This window comes from Equus asinus, chromosome 2 (genome assembly GCF_041296235.1).
Source record: "Equus asinus isolate D_3611 breed Donkey chromosome 2, EquAss-T2T_v2, whole genome shotgun sequence".
In the NCBI taxonomy this organism is placed as follows: domain Eukaryota; kingdom Metazoa; phylum Chordata; class Mammalia; order Perissodactyla; family Equidae; genus Equus; species Equus asinus.
The window spans coordinates 80802972-80820127 of NC_091791.1; the positions used below are offsets into that span (position 1 = coordinate 80802972).

Consider the following 17156-nt stretch of genomic DNA (forward strand, 5'->3'; position numbering starts at 1 on the left):
AGGGCTTGACTTTCAGCCTGTGAAAGAGCAATTATATATAGGATGACATAACCCATGGCAAAGCTCTTGCATGGCTCATATAAATGACCATCACTGGCATCTGGTTATGTGTGCATGCTGGTAGTTTTTAAAAGAATTCAGTATATTTTGGGGAAAGTATATTTATAGCAACAGTTGTCTTCTCAACCTATCAAAAACTCTGAACAGACAGTGTTTAAACAGATTCTTTTCTTTTGAGTGTAATGCACTTGACATATATATGTATATATACTTATCTAGTTCTTCTTTAGAAGGGTAAAGGAAAATAAATGATTCTGATAAACTACTATAAATCCTCACATTTTATCTCTGTGACACATGTTTATAAGTCACTGAGCTACATGAATGCCTAAAGTATGAAGCAGAACTATCTGGGGCTTTCTTCTTTTCCCAGCTTATCTCAAGAGAGCATTTCTCTAAATCAAAACCAACAAATTGATCATTACAAAGGATATATGGATAATAGTGACCTGGGGGCATCTAAAGCCTGCCATATTCTCAGATCACCACCTACATATAAAAAGTCATCAATATCAGGATATAGAAGGTCTATATATCATTCTCAAACCATTTCAAACATGAATGAACCTGAGTAACATGAAAGCATTTCACAGACCCTGATATAATAGCAGGAACACAGGAAAATACATTGTTTTTTAAAACTACTATTGAATTAGGAACATTTGAAAGGATTTTATATTTTAACAATTACAGCAGCATCAACATGTTTTTTTAAAAAGTAAGTACAGGAACAAGACATGATTCGGTCTGTAGACAAAGCTTCATACACAACAATATCACAGTCTTTTCCCATCCCTTTATTGTCCCCAACTCCACCTGAGACCCCACATCCCAGGTCTGCATATTAGAAATCAATGCTACAGGTGAGGAGTGCTAAAGGGCTGGGGGCAGATGGAAATAACAGCTAATCACTTTTTAGTCCCAGACTCACAAATGCTGTTCTCTCTTGAAGTATGAAGAGCAGCATTTGATTACTCAACAAGTGCACAACTAAACACTAATGCTCAAAGCTGCTGGAGGAGACGCTGGGAAGGAGGTGGAGGGTGGGAAGTAAGGAGGGGGAGAGAGAGATTTATTGAGATTGATTGATGGACCTTTGATGAAGCTATCCAGAATTACACTACGAGAAAATTCATCAAGAAGCCATTTTAATTTCCATGTGCATTTAAGTTTTATACAGCTCCTAAAAGTCTTAATCTGGGGGCTTAGTGGTTAGGTTCAGTGTGTTGCACTTTGGTGGCGCAGGTTCGCAGGTTGGGATTCCAGGCACAGACCTACACACTTGTTAGCTGTGCTGTGGAGGCATCCCACATATAAAACAGAGGAAGTTGGCACAGATGTTAGCTCAAGGCTAATCTTCCTCAAGCCAAAAAAAAAAAAAAAACAGAGGAAGACTGACAACAGATCTTAGCTCAGGGCTAATCTTCCTCAGGAAAATTAAAAAAAAAGCAAAAGTCTTCACCTGGAGCTGTTCAATGCACTCTGTAGACAAGCAAACACAACAGGGTGTTAAAACAGGACACCTATCTCACAACAAATTGATGGCAAATACTACCATATTCCAACCACATTGTAAAACCACTCAAACAGGGACACCCAAGGGGGTGGCTAATAATCCGCTTGCTGCCCTTAGCTGACCCCCAGCTCCAGCTGTTAGAAGAGGCTGGAGAGCAGAGATGGTGTCTTAGAGAGAGGCGTAGGTAGGCTTGGCATCCTGCTCCCCGCCCATCCCAAGCCTTCCCTCACCTCAAGCCTAGCAAGGGCAGCTTCAGGGATCCCTGAGACCCGGGGAGATGGGGCACAACAGTCTGGCATCTGACTGTGCCTAGGATGGAGAGGCGAGAGACTGGCTCAAGTGGACAGTGACAGGAGAGTGCAAGACTGCAACTGGGCAGAGATTGCAATGCCAACAAGCACATGGGGGCCACACTAGACAAAGCCAGCCTGGGACTGTCTTCACTACCGCCAAGAGCCCAGGATGAGGGAGCAATCACCTCTGAGCAGCCAGAGCAGGTGCATTTGGATGCAGCAAGAGGACCTCAGGTCAGAGATTGCTGGTGACAGAAGCTCCCCCTGAATAAACCTCCCACGTGCCCACGGAGAAAGTCGGCTTTAAACATCTGCCAAGCTCAATGATCGACACTATCATTGAAGAAGACTTTTCCTGCTAAGTTTCCTGTTCTCCCTTATTCGCCCTGCACCTCGCAAGGGGCAGAAGCTCCAGGCAATGTGCAGGGGAGTGAGAAAGCTGCAGGGGGTAATGAGAAGCAGCTTCCCACACCCCTCCCCCTCCAGGCCTCCTGCCTGGAGATGCCTGAGCTGTCGGAGACAAGTTAACTTGAATTAACTTCACCAACCTCCTTATTACACAGGATTGGCCATTTTAAGGAGACTTGTGTGACTTGAAATGACTGGCAGGAGTTTCACTGTCTGAATATGAGAAAATCATGGGCCTCATCCTAATTTAACCCAAGGGGCAGAGGAGAACAAACCCACAGAGCAGGTAGGTAAGCAGGGGGTTCCATTGTTTTCTGTTACCCTTCAAGGTTCCTGTTACAATAGAATTTCAAACTTCCTATGACAAATGCACAAGACTGGACCTACATGGGTCTTCAAAGAAACAGCTCAAATCTAAAATTTACTGAGACATGCATATACGAATATCAGTTTTCTAAAACAAATCCAGCAGGATATTTTCATTTTAGAGTATCTAAATGAACATATATTTCAGCATCAATATGTCTTATCATTAATATAATAGCAATATTTTAGAGCAAGAAAGAACTAGTCTAGATTCTAATCCCATAGTACAAGGAGATCAGTGCCTACAAACAGCCTACATAAGTTGATAAAGCTAGTCAACTGCAAAGCTAAACTGCATGACTTTCAGCTCAATGTTATTTCTATCACTCTCTCAGAACGAGAAGCAATCTCTACTGCAAAGATTTGCAAATAAACTTAACAAGAACAAATTTTGAGATGAGAAATTACTATGAAAATGAGAGAGAAAAACCACATCGTGAGGGAGATCAAAAGTAACCAAATGCACAGAAGCACAAATGGGAATACTCCCAGGCAATGGTGAAAGGGAATTTATTCGTTTCCATATTCTCTCTATTTCTAAAAGAATTAAAGTGCCTTGAGCAATTGATTCAAGAAATACTGATCTGGATATGGCACAGAAATACTGGAATGGAAGTGAAGGGATACAAAGATGAGAAAAGAGAGAGGGACTTATTTTAGGATGGCTGAGATGGGGGTGAGAAGGTGACACAAAAAGGTGACATACATGTTTTTAGAAAGAAATAGTCTTACATGTCCAAGACAACAGCAATTGAAGCCTGGATCAGATTGTTAATTACAGGCACAGAAGAAGATATAAAGTTTCAAAAGAAAACAGTTGAGCAAAATTAGTAATAGCTAGTTATGAAGAAACTGATGATGAATTAAAATTATTCCCAGAAATATAACATAGAAGTAGTAGTTCTCAAAAATCAGTATATGAGTGTCATCACCATGGAAATGGTAGATTTAAAAAATGAAACTTTCCTTGAATTTAAAGGGCTGAAAGAAGTGAAAAAGAGCCAAAAATCCAGGTTGACATGCAGCTGTTTGGGAAACACTACAGAAAGACTACTGAAAAGACAGCAAAATTCCCAAAATATGGCAGCAAGAGAATAGCATCCTAGAACCAGGAAAAATAATGAAGGTAAAATGAAGCCGTCGGGTAAGCCAAACTTAAATGACTCATCATATTAACTCACAGAGCAAATAAAAACAAAACAAAACAACAGTGAAAACCCTCATTGTTTTGCACGCTTGGGAAAAAATGGATCGTGGACATCAGTGTTGATGAGAATCTAATTTCCACTCAGAATTACGGGGTTTTCATAATTGGAATAATCTTCTCTCTCTCTCTCTCTCTCTCTCTGTTTCTCTCTCTCAATCTCTTTTTTTCTTAACAAATGAGGAAACTGAGACCAACAGCAGTAACATAACTTGGCCACACTGCACAATTTGTCCCCAGACTTAGCCTCCAGAATCCTTCAACTATATCTTTCCTCATGATATTGTCATTTGTCTTCACTTTTTAGGATTGAATGAATACTTAAAACAGCCTTTTTCTATAGTACATGGACAAATATTAAGAGATGGCACTAGAATTTTAAGATTAAACAGTCAAGATTTTGGGGTAAATGATATACGATATTAATAAATAAAAGCTTCCTGTTGACCAGAAGCATATCATAATTACAAAGCCAGTTATACAGAAGCTACATGATTCTAAGGATGGAGAGTATTTTAATATACCCCATTTCAGATGAAGCACACCCAGAAACTTATAAGGTTCTAACTAGAAACTGATAAAATATTCGTTCATTACAACATAGCAGTTATTTTGAACATTACTAACAGTACAAGCCACACTAGGAAGCAAAACAAAAAGATTAAAGGCAACAGCAAACATGCACTCATTTAGATCACAATTTCTTTGTAAATACATAGAAACACATACCCATTTTTCCACATCAACTTGCTGTGGAAAGAAAAAGCCAAAATAAATAACAAGCAAACAAATGAACAGCCAGCAACGTTTCAATTACTGTCATTTAAACAAATTGAAATGTGGTCCCTGCACCAACATCTATTTCCAATTCTAAAGGATAAGAAACAGTATTCAAACTTTTAATTAATAACATTTTATCTCCTCAAACAAACAAAAAAATCTCAATTAATTTAGTAATCAGAACTTCAAAAGGCATTAGGCTGGAAATGCACCAGGTACATAAAATAATAATAATCCAATATATTCAAAAGCAAATATGAACATTTACCTAATTCTCAAACCTAAAAGGCCTCCTGATTTGGGAACAACTATTCTCCTTGAACTATAAGAATCTGTTTAATGAAAACAGTCAATTTAGAAATACAGCCTCTAATTATAAATCTCTCATGAAACAAAAGTAAAATTTCTCTTATACTAATCCTTCCAGCATTACATAAAATTTCACAATATGACAAAAGGTATGCCTTGCCAAATAATTCCGAAATTGTATCAGAATCAAATTATTTTTAAAATTGTACTTATTAATCAATGTTAGCCTTATAATCATTATATAACTCTTTAAAAAATAACTGAATATAATTGTATCCAAAGTGTAAAATAGAACAATAAAAAAGCCATATGTCAACAAAGACTGCCTTCTACAACGCCCTAGGATTCCTAGCAAATCAATCAGAATGAAAAATGTCAACACGGAAGCTAAGTTTCCACAGCCCACCTTCCTTCTATAGCACATGTGATTGGTTTCCTGTGAGAACTGAGGTTTGCTTCAGAGTCCTGAAGCAGTTAAGTTTTCTTGGTAATTTTTTCCTTAGACAATTCACTAATCAGGTAAGAAGCTAATGCTTTTTAGGTGGAAATCTTGGGCAATAGCTAAGAATCTCCATCCCTTAGTAAGCAAGCCTCAAGGACGAAATGTGCATAAGATGCAACATACAGAGCGATTATTTTTAAATGTTGTAAAGGGAGATAACAATACCAACCTAAATATACAGGTGGAATTGTTTTGAAGCCCTGGTGGAAATTCACTAGGTTCAAGAGGTTACTCATGACAGAGCATTTCGGCCCTTCAGTAATTTATTTAGTCCTCAGAAAAAGCTCTTCTAAGCCTACTCTCAACCTTCGAATTTAAAAACACAATTGTTATTGAAGGAAAAACACTTTACTGAATGGAAAAGCTTGGTTTTCACTATAAATTTTTAATATATTTGGCTGTCATACAAAGTTCGAGTCATCAGTTTAAACATTAACCTATTTGAATGATGAATGCATTTCTTTAGATCCTGGGGCAAAAGGAAGCAATTTAGTCAAGTCCAGGATAGGGTAGTTATCATTCACTTTGCTACCTCCAAAAAGACAAATTCTTATATTTATTCAAGAAAAACAATTCAAGGAAACATGAAATGATTTCCTTTTCATATTTATCAGGAAAACAGGATATACCATACGTTTAGTGATTTCAGTTATTAGCAAAGACATATTATCCCATCATTTTTACTTCTAAATGTTAAGCATTCACACACACACACACGCATCAGCGCAAAGACAAAGGATTGTGGGACTTTCCTAGAAGAAAGTGAACTTGTAATCAAGAGTCATAGTTACTAGTATTAGCAATAGCAGCTCTTTAATGATCCATATTACAAAAGAGAGACAGTTTCTCAAATAGCAAGAATTAGTAGCAATAATATAACAGACTCAATATCCAAACACTCAAAGAAAGCTTAGCAACAGCATGTGCTGGGGGTGAATTATCAGCTAAACACACAAGACAAGACAAATGGTCCACAGAATTAAAAGACTGACTAAAGTGCAATAAAGTTGTAATTACGCATAAGCAATGCAGAGCGATTTCATGACACGTCTCTTATTCATGTTAAAAAGAATCATTTAATTAAATGCCTACGGTGAAGAGGAGAATGATTTATATGGAGCTAATCAAGAAAGGGAAATATAAAGATCACAATAACCTGACCAATTTTATAGTTTAAACAATTACCAAATCCATAAAGCATATAAGACAAATGAATATTTATTCCAGTAATTTATTAGCCAAGTATGTGGCATTTTTTTAAAATATATTGATTCCATTAATTTAGAAAAAATAAATATTTTCACATCTGTAGGAAACTACGTTAAATATTTTATCATATTAAGACCAAAAGAAGAGAAACCTCATTTTCCAAATAAAAACAAAATTCCCATTAAGGAAAACCAAATAGTCATTTAAATATCAACTTGCTTTAGCAGAGAGGACATAAGTTAAGAATACAATACAAAAGTAATTAATTCTAAATTATATCATATCATCATATGAGAGGTGAAACATTCATATAACATCTCTACTTTTGTATTCCTATGTTAATTAATAAATTGAGGGCACACATGAACTATTCCATAACCTTAAGAAAAAAAAGTTTAGCTGTTTCTTCCAAATTGCTTAACTTCATTTTACTGTTTAAGACGGTGAATTTTGTTATTATTAAATCTATAGGACACATACTAAGAAGTTACGATGTGCCAGGCTTTGAGCTAAACACTTTACATATAATCTTATTGTCTGCATTTTACATATGAGAAAACAAATGGCATATAAAAGTGTTAAGAACCTTTCACAAGAAAAATGTGTCCCATAAGCACTAAAAGATGGAGCTTGATCTTCAAACTGGGTCTTTGATTTCGAAGCCGCACTCTCCTAAGCCACCTCTATGTACGTCCAACATACATCATCCCCTTTTTCTTTTGTTTCAAATTTTTTTTTAAAGATTTTATTTTTCCTTTTTCTCCCCAAAGCCCGCCAGTACATAGTTGTATATTATTTTTAGTTGTGGCTCCTTCTAGTTGTGGCATGTGGGATGCCGCCGCAGCATGGCCTGACAAGCAGTACTATGTCCACGCCCAGGATCTGAACCGGCGAAACCCTGGGCTGCCAAAGCGGAGGGCGCAAACTTAACCACTCAGCCACAGGGCCAGACCCTGTTTCAAATTTTTAATGGAATTGTTCAACAGCCTATTTCCTATGGTAAGTGCCAACTAATACAATGTGTTAACATCAAGATTACAGAATATAAAATGCACCTAGACATCCTTTAACATCAAAGATGTTATTTAGTTACCATTGTTCAAAGGGCAGCATGTCTTGGTTTCTGCATAGATAGATTTCTAGAAAATTACATCACAACAATAAAAAATCCATCATGAATATAAAGTTTTTAATATCGAGGAGGCATACACAAGAAAAGTAATTAAAATATGTAATAGATGCTTACAATCTATTATCCTGCTACTAATGTTTTTAAATAATAAATTAGAGAAAAATGAAAAACAAAAAACTACTCTACCCTGTAAATAATTCTCCACCACACATACTGTTTATTATTAAGATTAGGAGGAAAAAACTTGAAAAATTTGCATACTGTGTTCCAGAATTCAAAATACAATGAAGTCATTTAGATTTTTTTTAAATAAAATTATGACTTGGAGGGGCCGTGTTTTTAATGAATATAACAAATTCAGAAAAATATATAAATCATGAGTATATAGCTTGCTAAAATTTTACTAAGTAAACAAATCCACAAAATCAGCACCCAGATCTAAAAAGAGGACAGTGTCTACGACCCAGAGGCTATCTTCATGTCCTCCCCAAAGGCGCCCGTTATTCTATCACCATTAATTAGCTTTGCCCTTTTTTGATTTTGGAAATACAGACTACAGACTATGTTCTCTTTTTATCTAGCTTCTCTAGGTGACATTAGGTTTCTAAGATTCATCATGTAGTAGTAATTAATTCATTTTCCCTGCTTTTATTATTCCATTGTATGAATATATCACAATTTATTCATCTATTCAACAGTTGAACATTTGGGTTGTTTCCCGTTTGGGGTTATTCCAAATAAGTCTGTGGTGAACGTTCTTGTACATACCTTTTGGTGAATTCATGAATATATTTCCATTGGATATTAACCAAGAGTGGAATTACTCAGTCATGGATTTATAAATATTCAGCTACAGTAGATACTGCCAAAGAGGTTTCCAGAATGGTGGTTTAAATGTATACTCTCATCAACAGGGTATGAGTTCCACTTGCTTCCCATCTTACCAGTACTGGGGATTACTAGTCTTTTTAATTTTAGCTCTCCGGGTGGGTGTGTAGTGGTACCTTGTAGCAGTTTTAACCTGCATTTCTCTGATACCTACTGAGATGAAGCACCTTTTCATATGCTTTTGGATATTTGAATATCCACTGCTGTGAACTATTTCTTCAAGTCTTTTACCCATTTTTTTCTATTAGGTCATCTATCTTTTTTCTTCCTGCTTAGTCAGAATTGTTTATATTTTTCCAAGGATTCTACTCCCCAGTCTGGTCTTATCTTTTCAGTCTCTTAATGGTAACTCTGATGACCAGTCTTCTGACTTGTAGTACAATTTATCAATCTTTTCCTTCATGTTTTTTGTCATGAAAAGGTGCCCCTACATTATTTTCTAGAAAATTTGTATTTTACCTTTCACCTGAGAGCTACAACCTGTTTGGTACTGATTTTTTGGTGTATGATATTAGGGAGGGGAACAAGATTCATTTTCCCCCTCATACACCTGTCCAATTCACCTAGCCCTATTTACTACGAGCAAACACGTTCCCCACCACAGCACGTCGCCACCTGCGTCATAAATCAAGTTACTGCTAATGTGTGGATCTATCTATGAACTGTTCTCCATTCTAGCCTATTTTTCTATCTTTGTGCTAATACCATACTATCTTCTTAATCATATATAACATCAAAATAAGTTTTAATATCTGGAAGCCAAAGGCCCCGATTTTGGTTTTTTCTTCAATATTGTATTTGCTAATACTGACCCTCTTCATTTCCCATACTGTTTGGAATCACCTTATAAATTTTCATGCACACAAAAAGAAAACCTGCTGGGATTTCTATTGAGATTGCCTTGATCTACAGATCACTGGAAAGAACGTCCATCTTCATAATATTCAGTCTCCCAATATGTGAACATTGTATATTCCTCCATTTTTCTTTTTAGGTCATCTTTAATTTCTTTCAAAATGGTTTTCAATTTTCTATGTAAAGACTTAAACATCCTTCATTAGAATTATTCCTAGCTATATGATGTATTATACTAACCTAAGTGGACTCATTAGAAATTTTTATTCTGTAATTGCTTTTTGCCAGTATATAAAATGTAACTAAAAATTTATATTAAGCAGCAACTTTACTAAATTTACTTTTTAATTCTAAAAGTGCCCATTTTCACCACTTTTATTGAACATAGCACTGAAAGAATTAAAAATGTGACTGGTTTTCCATTTCGTAGATAGTTTCTATCACATTAAAGAAGTTTCCTTGCATTACAAAATTACTGTTTTATAATGAATGTTTTATTTTTAAAAGTTTTTAAAGTGTCTATTAAAATATATAATTTTTTTTGTTTTTCCCCTCTTAATATGATGAAAGACGTTAGTTGGCTTTGTGAATACATTAACTGGTTTTTAATCCTAACTTGCTTGTAATATGTTATCGCTTTTATATATCCACAGATTTGATTTGCTAATATTTTGCTGAGGATTTCTACATCTACGTCCATGATGAACAGCAGTCCATAACTTCTTTTTCTTCCAAGGTCTTTGTCATGGTTTAGGATCAAGGTTATGTTGGCTTCATAAAATTAGTTGAGAAGCGTTCTGAAAGACTTTAAGATTGGTATTATTGCTTCCTTAAATGTTTGGTAGAACTGGTGAGCGTGCCCTCTGGGCCAAGAAGTCTTTGTGGTAATGCTTTTACTTACCAATTCGATGTCTTTAAGAGATATGACAGTTCATGTTTCCCACTTGTTGTGTGAAGGTTGGTAAACTGTATTTTTCTAAAACTGTATTTTTCTAGGAAATTTCAAGTTCATTGGAATAAAGTTATTCACAATAGTCTTAATTATCTTTTAATTATCTGAAGGTTCTGCAGTGATTTCCTCTTTTTCATTTCTAATATTGTTAATTTTATATTCTTTTTTGTCTTGTTCAGTTTTACTAAGGCTTCAGCAATTTTTATTACTCTTTTCAAAGAACCAACTATTGGCTTTGATGATTTATGTTTCTATTTCATTAATTTCTGCTTTTTATTATTTCTTCTTCCTATATTTTTGAGGTTTAATATGTTCTTTTTGTTGTCTTATTGAGATACGTAGGTGATTATTTGGTCCTTTTTCTTATGTAGAGCTAAAAATTTCCCTCTCAGCAGTTTTAACTGTATCCACAATTTTAGAAATGTTTCTCTTTGCTCATTATTATCCTGTTTCAAACATTTTATTTTCCATTGTGATTAACTCTTTCAGTCTTTCACAGACATTGATTTTCTATTTATCTTTTTGTACTGATTCTACCTCAATTCCATTATTGTCAAAGAATATACTCTTAAATGATTACAAACCTTTGAAATTTGGTTATATTTGCTCCACAACCAATTTTGATAAATGCTCCATCTGCTCTTGAAACAAATATGTACTTTGTCAGCACTGAGTACTGTATTCCATGTATGTCACCATGTACATTTATTAATCATGCTATTTAGGTTCTCTATATCATCACTGATTTATCTGCCTGTTTATTCTAATAGTTATACTGGGAGAGATTTGGTCTCATGCATTGTTGATTGGTTAATTTCCCTTTATAATTTCATTAATTTTTGTTTTTATAAATTCGAAAACTATATCATTGAAGAAATTCAGAATTATTATCTTTTTCTTATAAACTTACCCTTTCATCATAAAAATTGTCTCTTTATTTTTAGCAATACTTTTTACCTTAATTCTTCTTTTTCTGCTATTAATACAGCTACATCAGCTTTTTTTGGATTCATGTTTGTGTGTACAACTTTGCCATTTTATTACTTTTACCCTTTGTGTAATACTGCTTTAAAGTACATCTCTGGTAAACAGCATATAATTGTTGTCGTTTAATCAAGTCTGACAGTCCATAAATTTTAATTGGAGTATTTAGTCCATTTACATTTAGCTTTATTATTAAAATATGAATTTATATTTACCATCTTATTATTTGTATTCTATTTGTCTCATGCTCTTTCTAATAGCTTTATTAAAATATCATCGACAGATCATAAAGTTCACCTGTTTAAAGTTCATAATTCAGTGCTTTCTAGTACATCTACAGAGTTATGAACCATCACCATAATCTAACATTCGAACAGATTCAGTCCCACGTTATTTCTTTTTTCTCTTTCCTTCATTCCAGTTTTTACATTAATCAAATATTTTGATTATTCCATTTTCCCTCTAGAAAAATATTGGTTATACTTTATTATTCTTTTAGTTAATGCCCTAAAGACTACATATGCATCCATGACACTTAATAATCTAATACAAATGAGTAACTCCACCACGTCCCAGGAAAACCTAAAAACTGGTAATATATTTAACAATCTTGTGCCCTCCCATCTTTTGCATTATTATTGTGATGCATTTTAATTGCATATATATTTTAGACCCCATGGCATTAATTAATTAATGGCATTAATATGATTGTTTTGTTTAGTCAGTATTAATTTTACATTTGGCAACATATTGATCCTTGGTCTTCTTTCTTCCTGCATTTACTTTTTTCCATGTGGTATCATTTCCTTTCTGCCTAAAGAATTCTTCCTCCTATCTCCAAATTATGTCAATTTCTATTTGTCTGGAGTGCCTTTATCTCACCTTCACTTTTGAGGGATATTTCAGCTGGCAGAGAATTCTAAGTTAGTGATTATTTGTTTTCCCCACAATATACCTATCATGCCTTTGTCTTCTGGCTTACATTTTTCTGTCGTGTAGTCAGTTAATACTCTTATTGTTGCCTTTTTGTTTTTTCCCCTCTTACAGCTGCTTTTAAGATTTTTTTCTTTTTCTGGTGTTCAGCAGTTTTACTATGATACACTAAAGTGTCGTTTTCTATGTATTCATCTTACTGAGGATTTGTAGTGCTTCTTGAATCTGTGAATTAATGTATTCTATTAATTTTGAAAAATTATGCACTATTAAATCTTCAAATATTGTGTCTGTTACAGTCTGAGAATCCAGTCACTTACATGTTAGATTTATTTTCATATCTAATATGTCTCATAATTTTTTTCTTTATTGCCCCTGTTCTTTTCTTTGTATATGTCAGTCTATACATTTTTGACTGACCTATTTTCTAGTTCATGAATTCTTTCTTCAACTATGTCCCAGCTGCTGTTGAACTCATCTGTTGAATTCTTATTTTACTTACTGTGTTTTTCAGTATTAGAATTTCCATTTGATTTTCCTTTGTAGATTCCACAATTGCTTTAAGATATATGATTGATAATTCCAATTTCTGGATCACTCATGGGTCTATTTCTATTATCAGGTCTTTTTTCTCTTGGTCCTAACTCTTTGTATGTCTAACAATATTTTTTATTGTGTGTCAGATATTGTGTGTTAAATTTAAATATAAGCTTGATGATGCTTTTCCCTCCACAGACGATTACCTCAGACTAGCAGCCAGACAATGAGGAGGTCACTTCAATCCAATCTGGAGTTGAGTAGACTGATGGCTGGGTTTCAGACTCAGTAAAACTCAGACTACTTCTGGTTCACCTCTACTCATAGTATAAAATTTCCAGGGGTCCCACGTGAGGGCCTAGAGTGATTACCAGGGTCCCTACTCCTTAACAACTTCTGAAATACAATTTCTTGTCTTCCCAGCACAAGAATTAAACCCCATAAGACATTATTAGTAGTGATTTGCATAATTCGTATTTAGTCACATATTAACGTAATGTTGAACTTTTCAGCTCCTTTCTGCTAATCTTTTTAGCTTGTGTCCAACAGTGAGAAATAATAAAATGTCTTGAGGAGGAAAACCTTTGCAGAAAGTAAGCCTTATTTCTCTCTGTCTCCTTTTCCCTCAAGATCTTGTATCCTCAAGTCTGGACTACCTTGGCAGGCCCAGCTCTAACTTTTGTCTCTCCAGGACCCTGAGATTATATAAGCTTTGCAGGTTCCCTTTCTCTGTCTCTGCCCAGTTTAACATTCAGTAAGTGCCCAAAGGGAAAAGTGGCATACAGAACATCAGGCCCACCTCAATGCACTTCTCCTGTCTCTAGGAGTTGGGCCCTCTCATGTCCCGGCTACCTCACAAGTTTCCAATACCTTGAAACAGATATCTTTTGTCATTTAATCTTTTTTTATTTAAATCCATATAATCAAATCCTTTAAAAACTTTCCTAGTTTGTTGTTATTGCTTTTCCTCAGTGAGAGTATTGGTCTACTGTAACTTGGAAGTGGAATTAATGAAATTTTTCTCTAATTTTTCCAAAGTGTGACCCAAACAATAAAATATTTAAAATAAATTAAAACTACTGTGCTTTGGCCTAGATTTTTCCGTCCCCTCCTCCTCCCAAAAAAGTATGATCTATAGACTCCTTGGTGCCTAGTTATTTGTTGAATAAGTGGCCAAAGTACCATTTAACAAAGATTTAAAAGAAATCCACATTAGACACTTTTATTAAAACGTTGGCATTTAGACAGGTCAATTACATTTTAACAAGCAATAACTTTATCCCTTGACAATGGAAGGAGAAAGAAACTAACATTTATTGAGAATCTACTATCGTAGGTACTATCCTAGGTACCTCTATACTTGCTTTCTCTCCTATAACTATTAGTCTCATTCGTTACCAAGGATGTTTTTTCTTTTTCCTTATCTCTATTTTCTTTTTCTTTTTTATATATATTCCTAAATAATAGAATTAAAGATTCTATTGAATCAACTGAGGTACCTACCTAGATACTCCCAAAAACAAACCAAGTGATTTTAAAATGGAAAATACAAAGTATTAAATTAGGACAAATAGTTGTGGTGTCAATGTTGGGGAAATTAGAAATAAGAAAAAAAGCATCTCTCCACACTGCAATATTGAATGGGATTTGTGTTTTAAATACATGACACCACAAGTCCTTCGTGCCATCAGTGTGAGAAAAAAACTCATCGTAAATTTAATTAAGCAAAAAAAGTCACAAAAAGTCAGTCCAGTAACTCACTGAATAACACTTTAGCCCAATTTTCTGGCTTTATTCTGATTTTTGTATTAATCAGGCAAAATGCTCACATTTTTTTGGATTTGTCAAATAATGAAACAGACTTACACAGCGCAGTAAACTGGACAATCTCCCCCACTAACACATTCGACTTAATTCAAGGAAAGGGTTTAGAATTTTCATTTGGAAGCTAAAAATTTATATTTTAAAATTTAAACTAGGGAAGAAAAGACTAAGATCGACTGCTTTCCTAAATTATTCCTACTTTAGAATGGGAACAGTTCCTGTAATACTATTTAAATTGTTTTCTGAATTTGTCCAAATCCTCAGGAACATATACACACTTTCTAAATCAGAATTACCAATACCTCCTTTCTCTAAGCACAGAATATGTTAAAAAGGCTCTTGTATAAATTTTAATGTTATACAATGTAGTTTAAAGCTATAGTTATTAAGACAAATTCAAATGGATGGGTGCAAAGCAAGTAATACAGTAGCTCTCTTCCAGTGTGGACTCTTATCAGAATTATTACGTTCAGTTAAATGCCACAAGTAAATTCACTTGGGGAAATAAACAGTCAAGAAGATTATAAGCATTTTGTGAGGGGAAAAAACCAACAAAGTGGAACTAGCCCAATTAAATATTAAAACATTTCTAAAGTACAGTGATTAAATTAGTGCTGTTTAGGCACAATAATAAACAGACGTGTGACAGAATATTTAGCTTAGAGTAACACATCTGGGAATGTATGAATATAACGTATGACTAAAAAGGCATCTTAATAAATAAAGGGAATCATCAGTCATGAACAATGATGAAACTATTGGGAAAAAAATCAACTTAAATACTAATCTTAAACTGTAGATGGATCTACTATGAAAAATAATAAACTCCATATAATAAACTCAATAAATTCCAGATCTATTTACTATTGAAAAATGATACATGCAAAAAGGGATACAGTGATTTTAACAAAACAATTCAATTTAATCCCAATCAAAATCCCAACAAGTGATTTTGTGGACATTGACAAACTGATTCTAAAGTTTATATGGGAAGGCAAAAGACCCAGAATAGCCAACATGACAATGAAGGAGAAGAATAAAGTTGGAGGACTGACACTACCCAAAATCAAGACATATTATAAAGCTACAGTTATCAAGACAGTGTGGTATTGGCCAAAGAACAGAGAAATAGATCAACGGAACAGAATAGAGAACCCAGAAATAGACCCACACAAATATGGTCAATCGACCTTTGACATAGGCACAGAGGTAATTCAATGGAAAAAGGATAGTCTTTTCACCAAATGGTGCTGGAATAACTGGACACCCGTGTGCAAAAAACTGAATCTAAACACAGATCTTAAACCCTTCACAAAAATTAATTCAAAATGGACCACAGGCTTGAATGTAACACACAAAACTATAAAACTCCTAGAAGATGACACAGGAGAAAATCTGGGTGACCCTGAGTTTGGCAATGACTTTTTAGAAAAAATGCCCAAAGCATGAGCCATGAAAGAAAAACTGGTAAGTTGGCCTTCATTAAAATTAAATCTTTTGCTCTGTGAAAGATACTGTTAGCTAAATGAAAAGACAAGCCACAACTGGGAGGAAATCTTTGCAAAACACATATATGATAATGGACTGGTATCTAGAATATACAAAGAATTCTTAAAAGTCAACAGTACAAAAATAAACAATCCAATTAAAAACTTGGCAAAAGATCTCAATAAACACCTCACCAGAGAAGATATCACATGGCAAATAAGCATATGAAAAGATGTTCAACATCATGTCATCAGAGAATTGCAAATTAAAATAACAATGAGATACCACTACACATCTATTTGAATGCCTAAACTCCAAAGATGGACAACACTGAATACTATGAGGATGTGGAACAACAGGAACTCTCATCCATTGTTAGTTGGAATGCAACATGGTATAGCCACTTTGGAAGACAGTTTGTCAGTCTCTTACAAAAATAAACACCCTCTTAACATATGATCCAGCAATCTCATTCCTTGGTATTTGCCCAAGAGTTGAAAGCTTGTGTCTACATGAAAACTTGCACATGAGTTTATAGCAGATTTATTCACAATTGCCCAAAGCTACAAGCAACCAAGATGTTCTTCAATAGGTGAATGGATAAACAAACTACTACTGTACATCCATACAATGGCACATTACTTAGCGATAAGAAATGAGCTACCAAGCTAGGAAAAGATATAGAGGAAGCTTAAATACATATTGCTATATGAAAGAAGCCAGTATGAAAAGTCTACATATTGTAAAGGGAAAACAATAGAGACAGTAAAAAGACCAGTGGTTGGATGTGAGGGAGGCATGAATATGTGAAGCATGGCGGACTTTTAGGGCAGTGAAACTATTCTGCATGACACAGCAATGGTGGACACATGACATTATACATTTGTCAAAGCTCAGATTGTACAGCACAGAGTGA

At 34.6% G+C, this 17156-nt stretch overlaps 1 protein-coding gene across 6 annotated transcripts in view; it reads right to left on the minus strand.

Annotated features, from left to right (window-relative positions):
- RYR2 (ryanodine receptor 2) overlaps positions 1-17156 on the minus strand; it is a 674743-nt gene that overhangs the window by 414165 nt on the left and 243422 nt on the right. For all 6 annotated transcript variants that reach the window (XM_070492185.1, XM_044758547.2, XM_070492181.1 and 3 more), the window contains exon 4: positions 4577-4597. In XM_070492185.1, coding sequence (XP_070348286.1) covers positions 4577-4597 — 21 coding nt within the window. The remainder of the gene's footprint in view (positions 1-4576; positions 4598-17156) is intronic.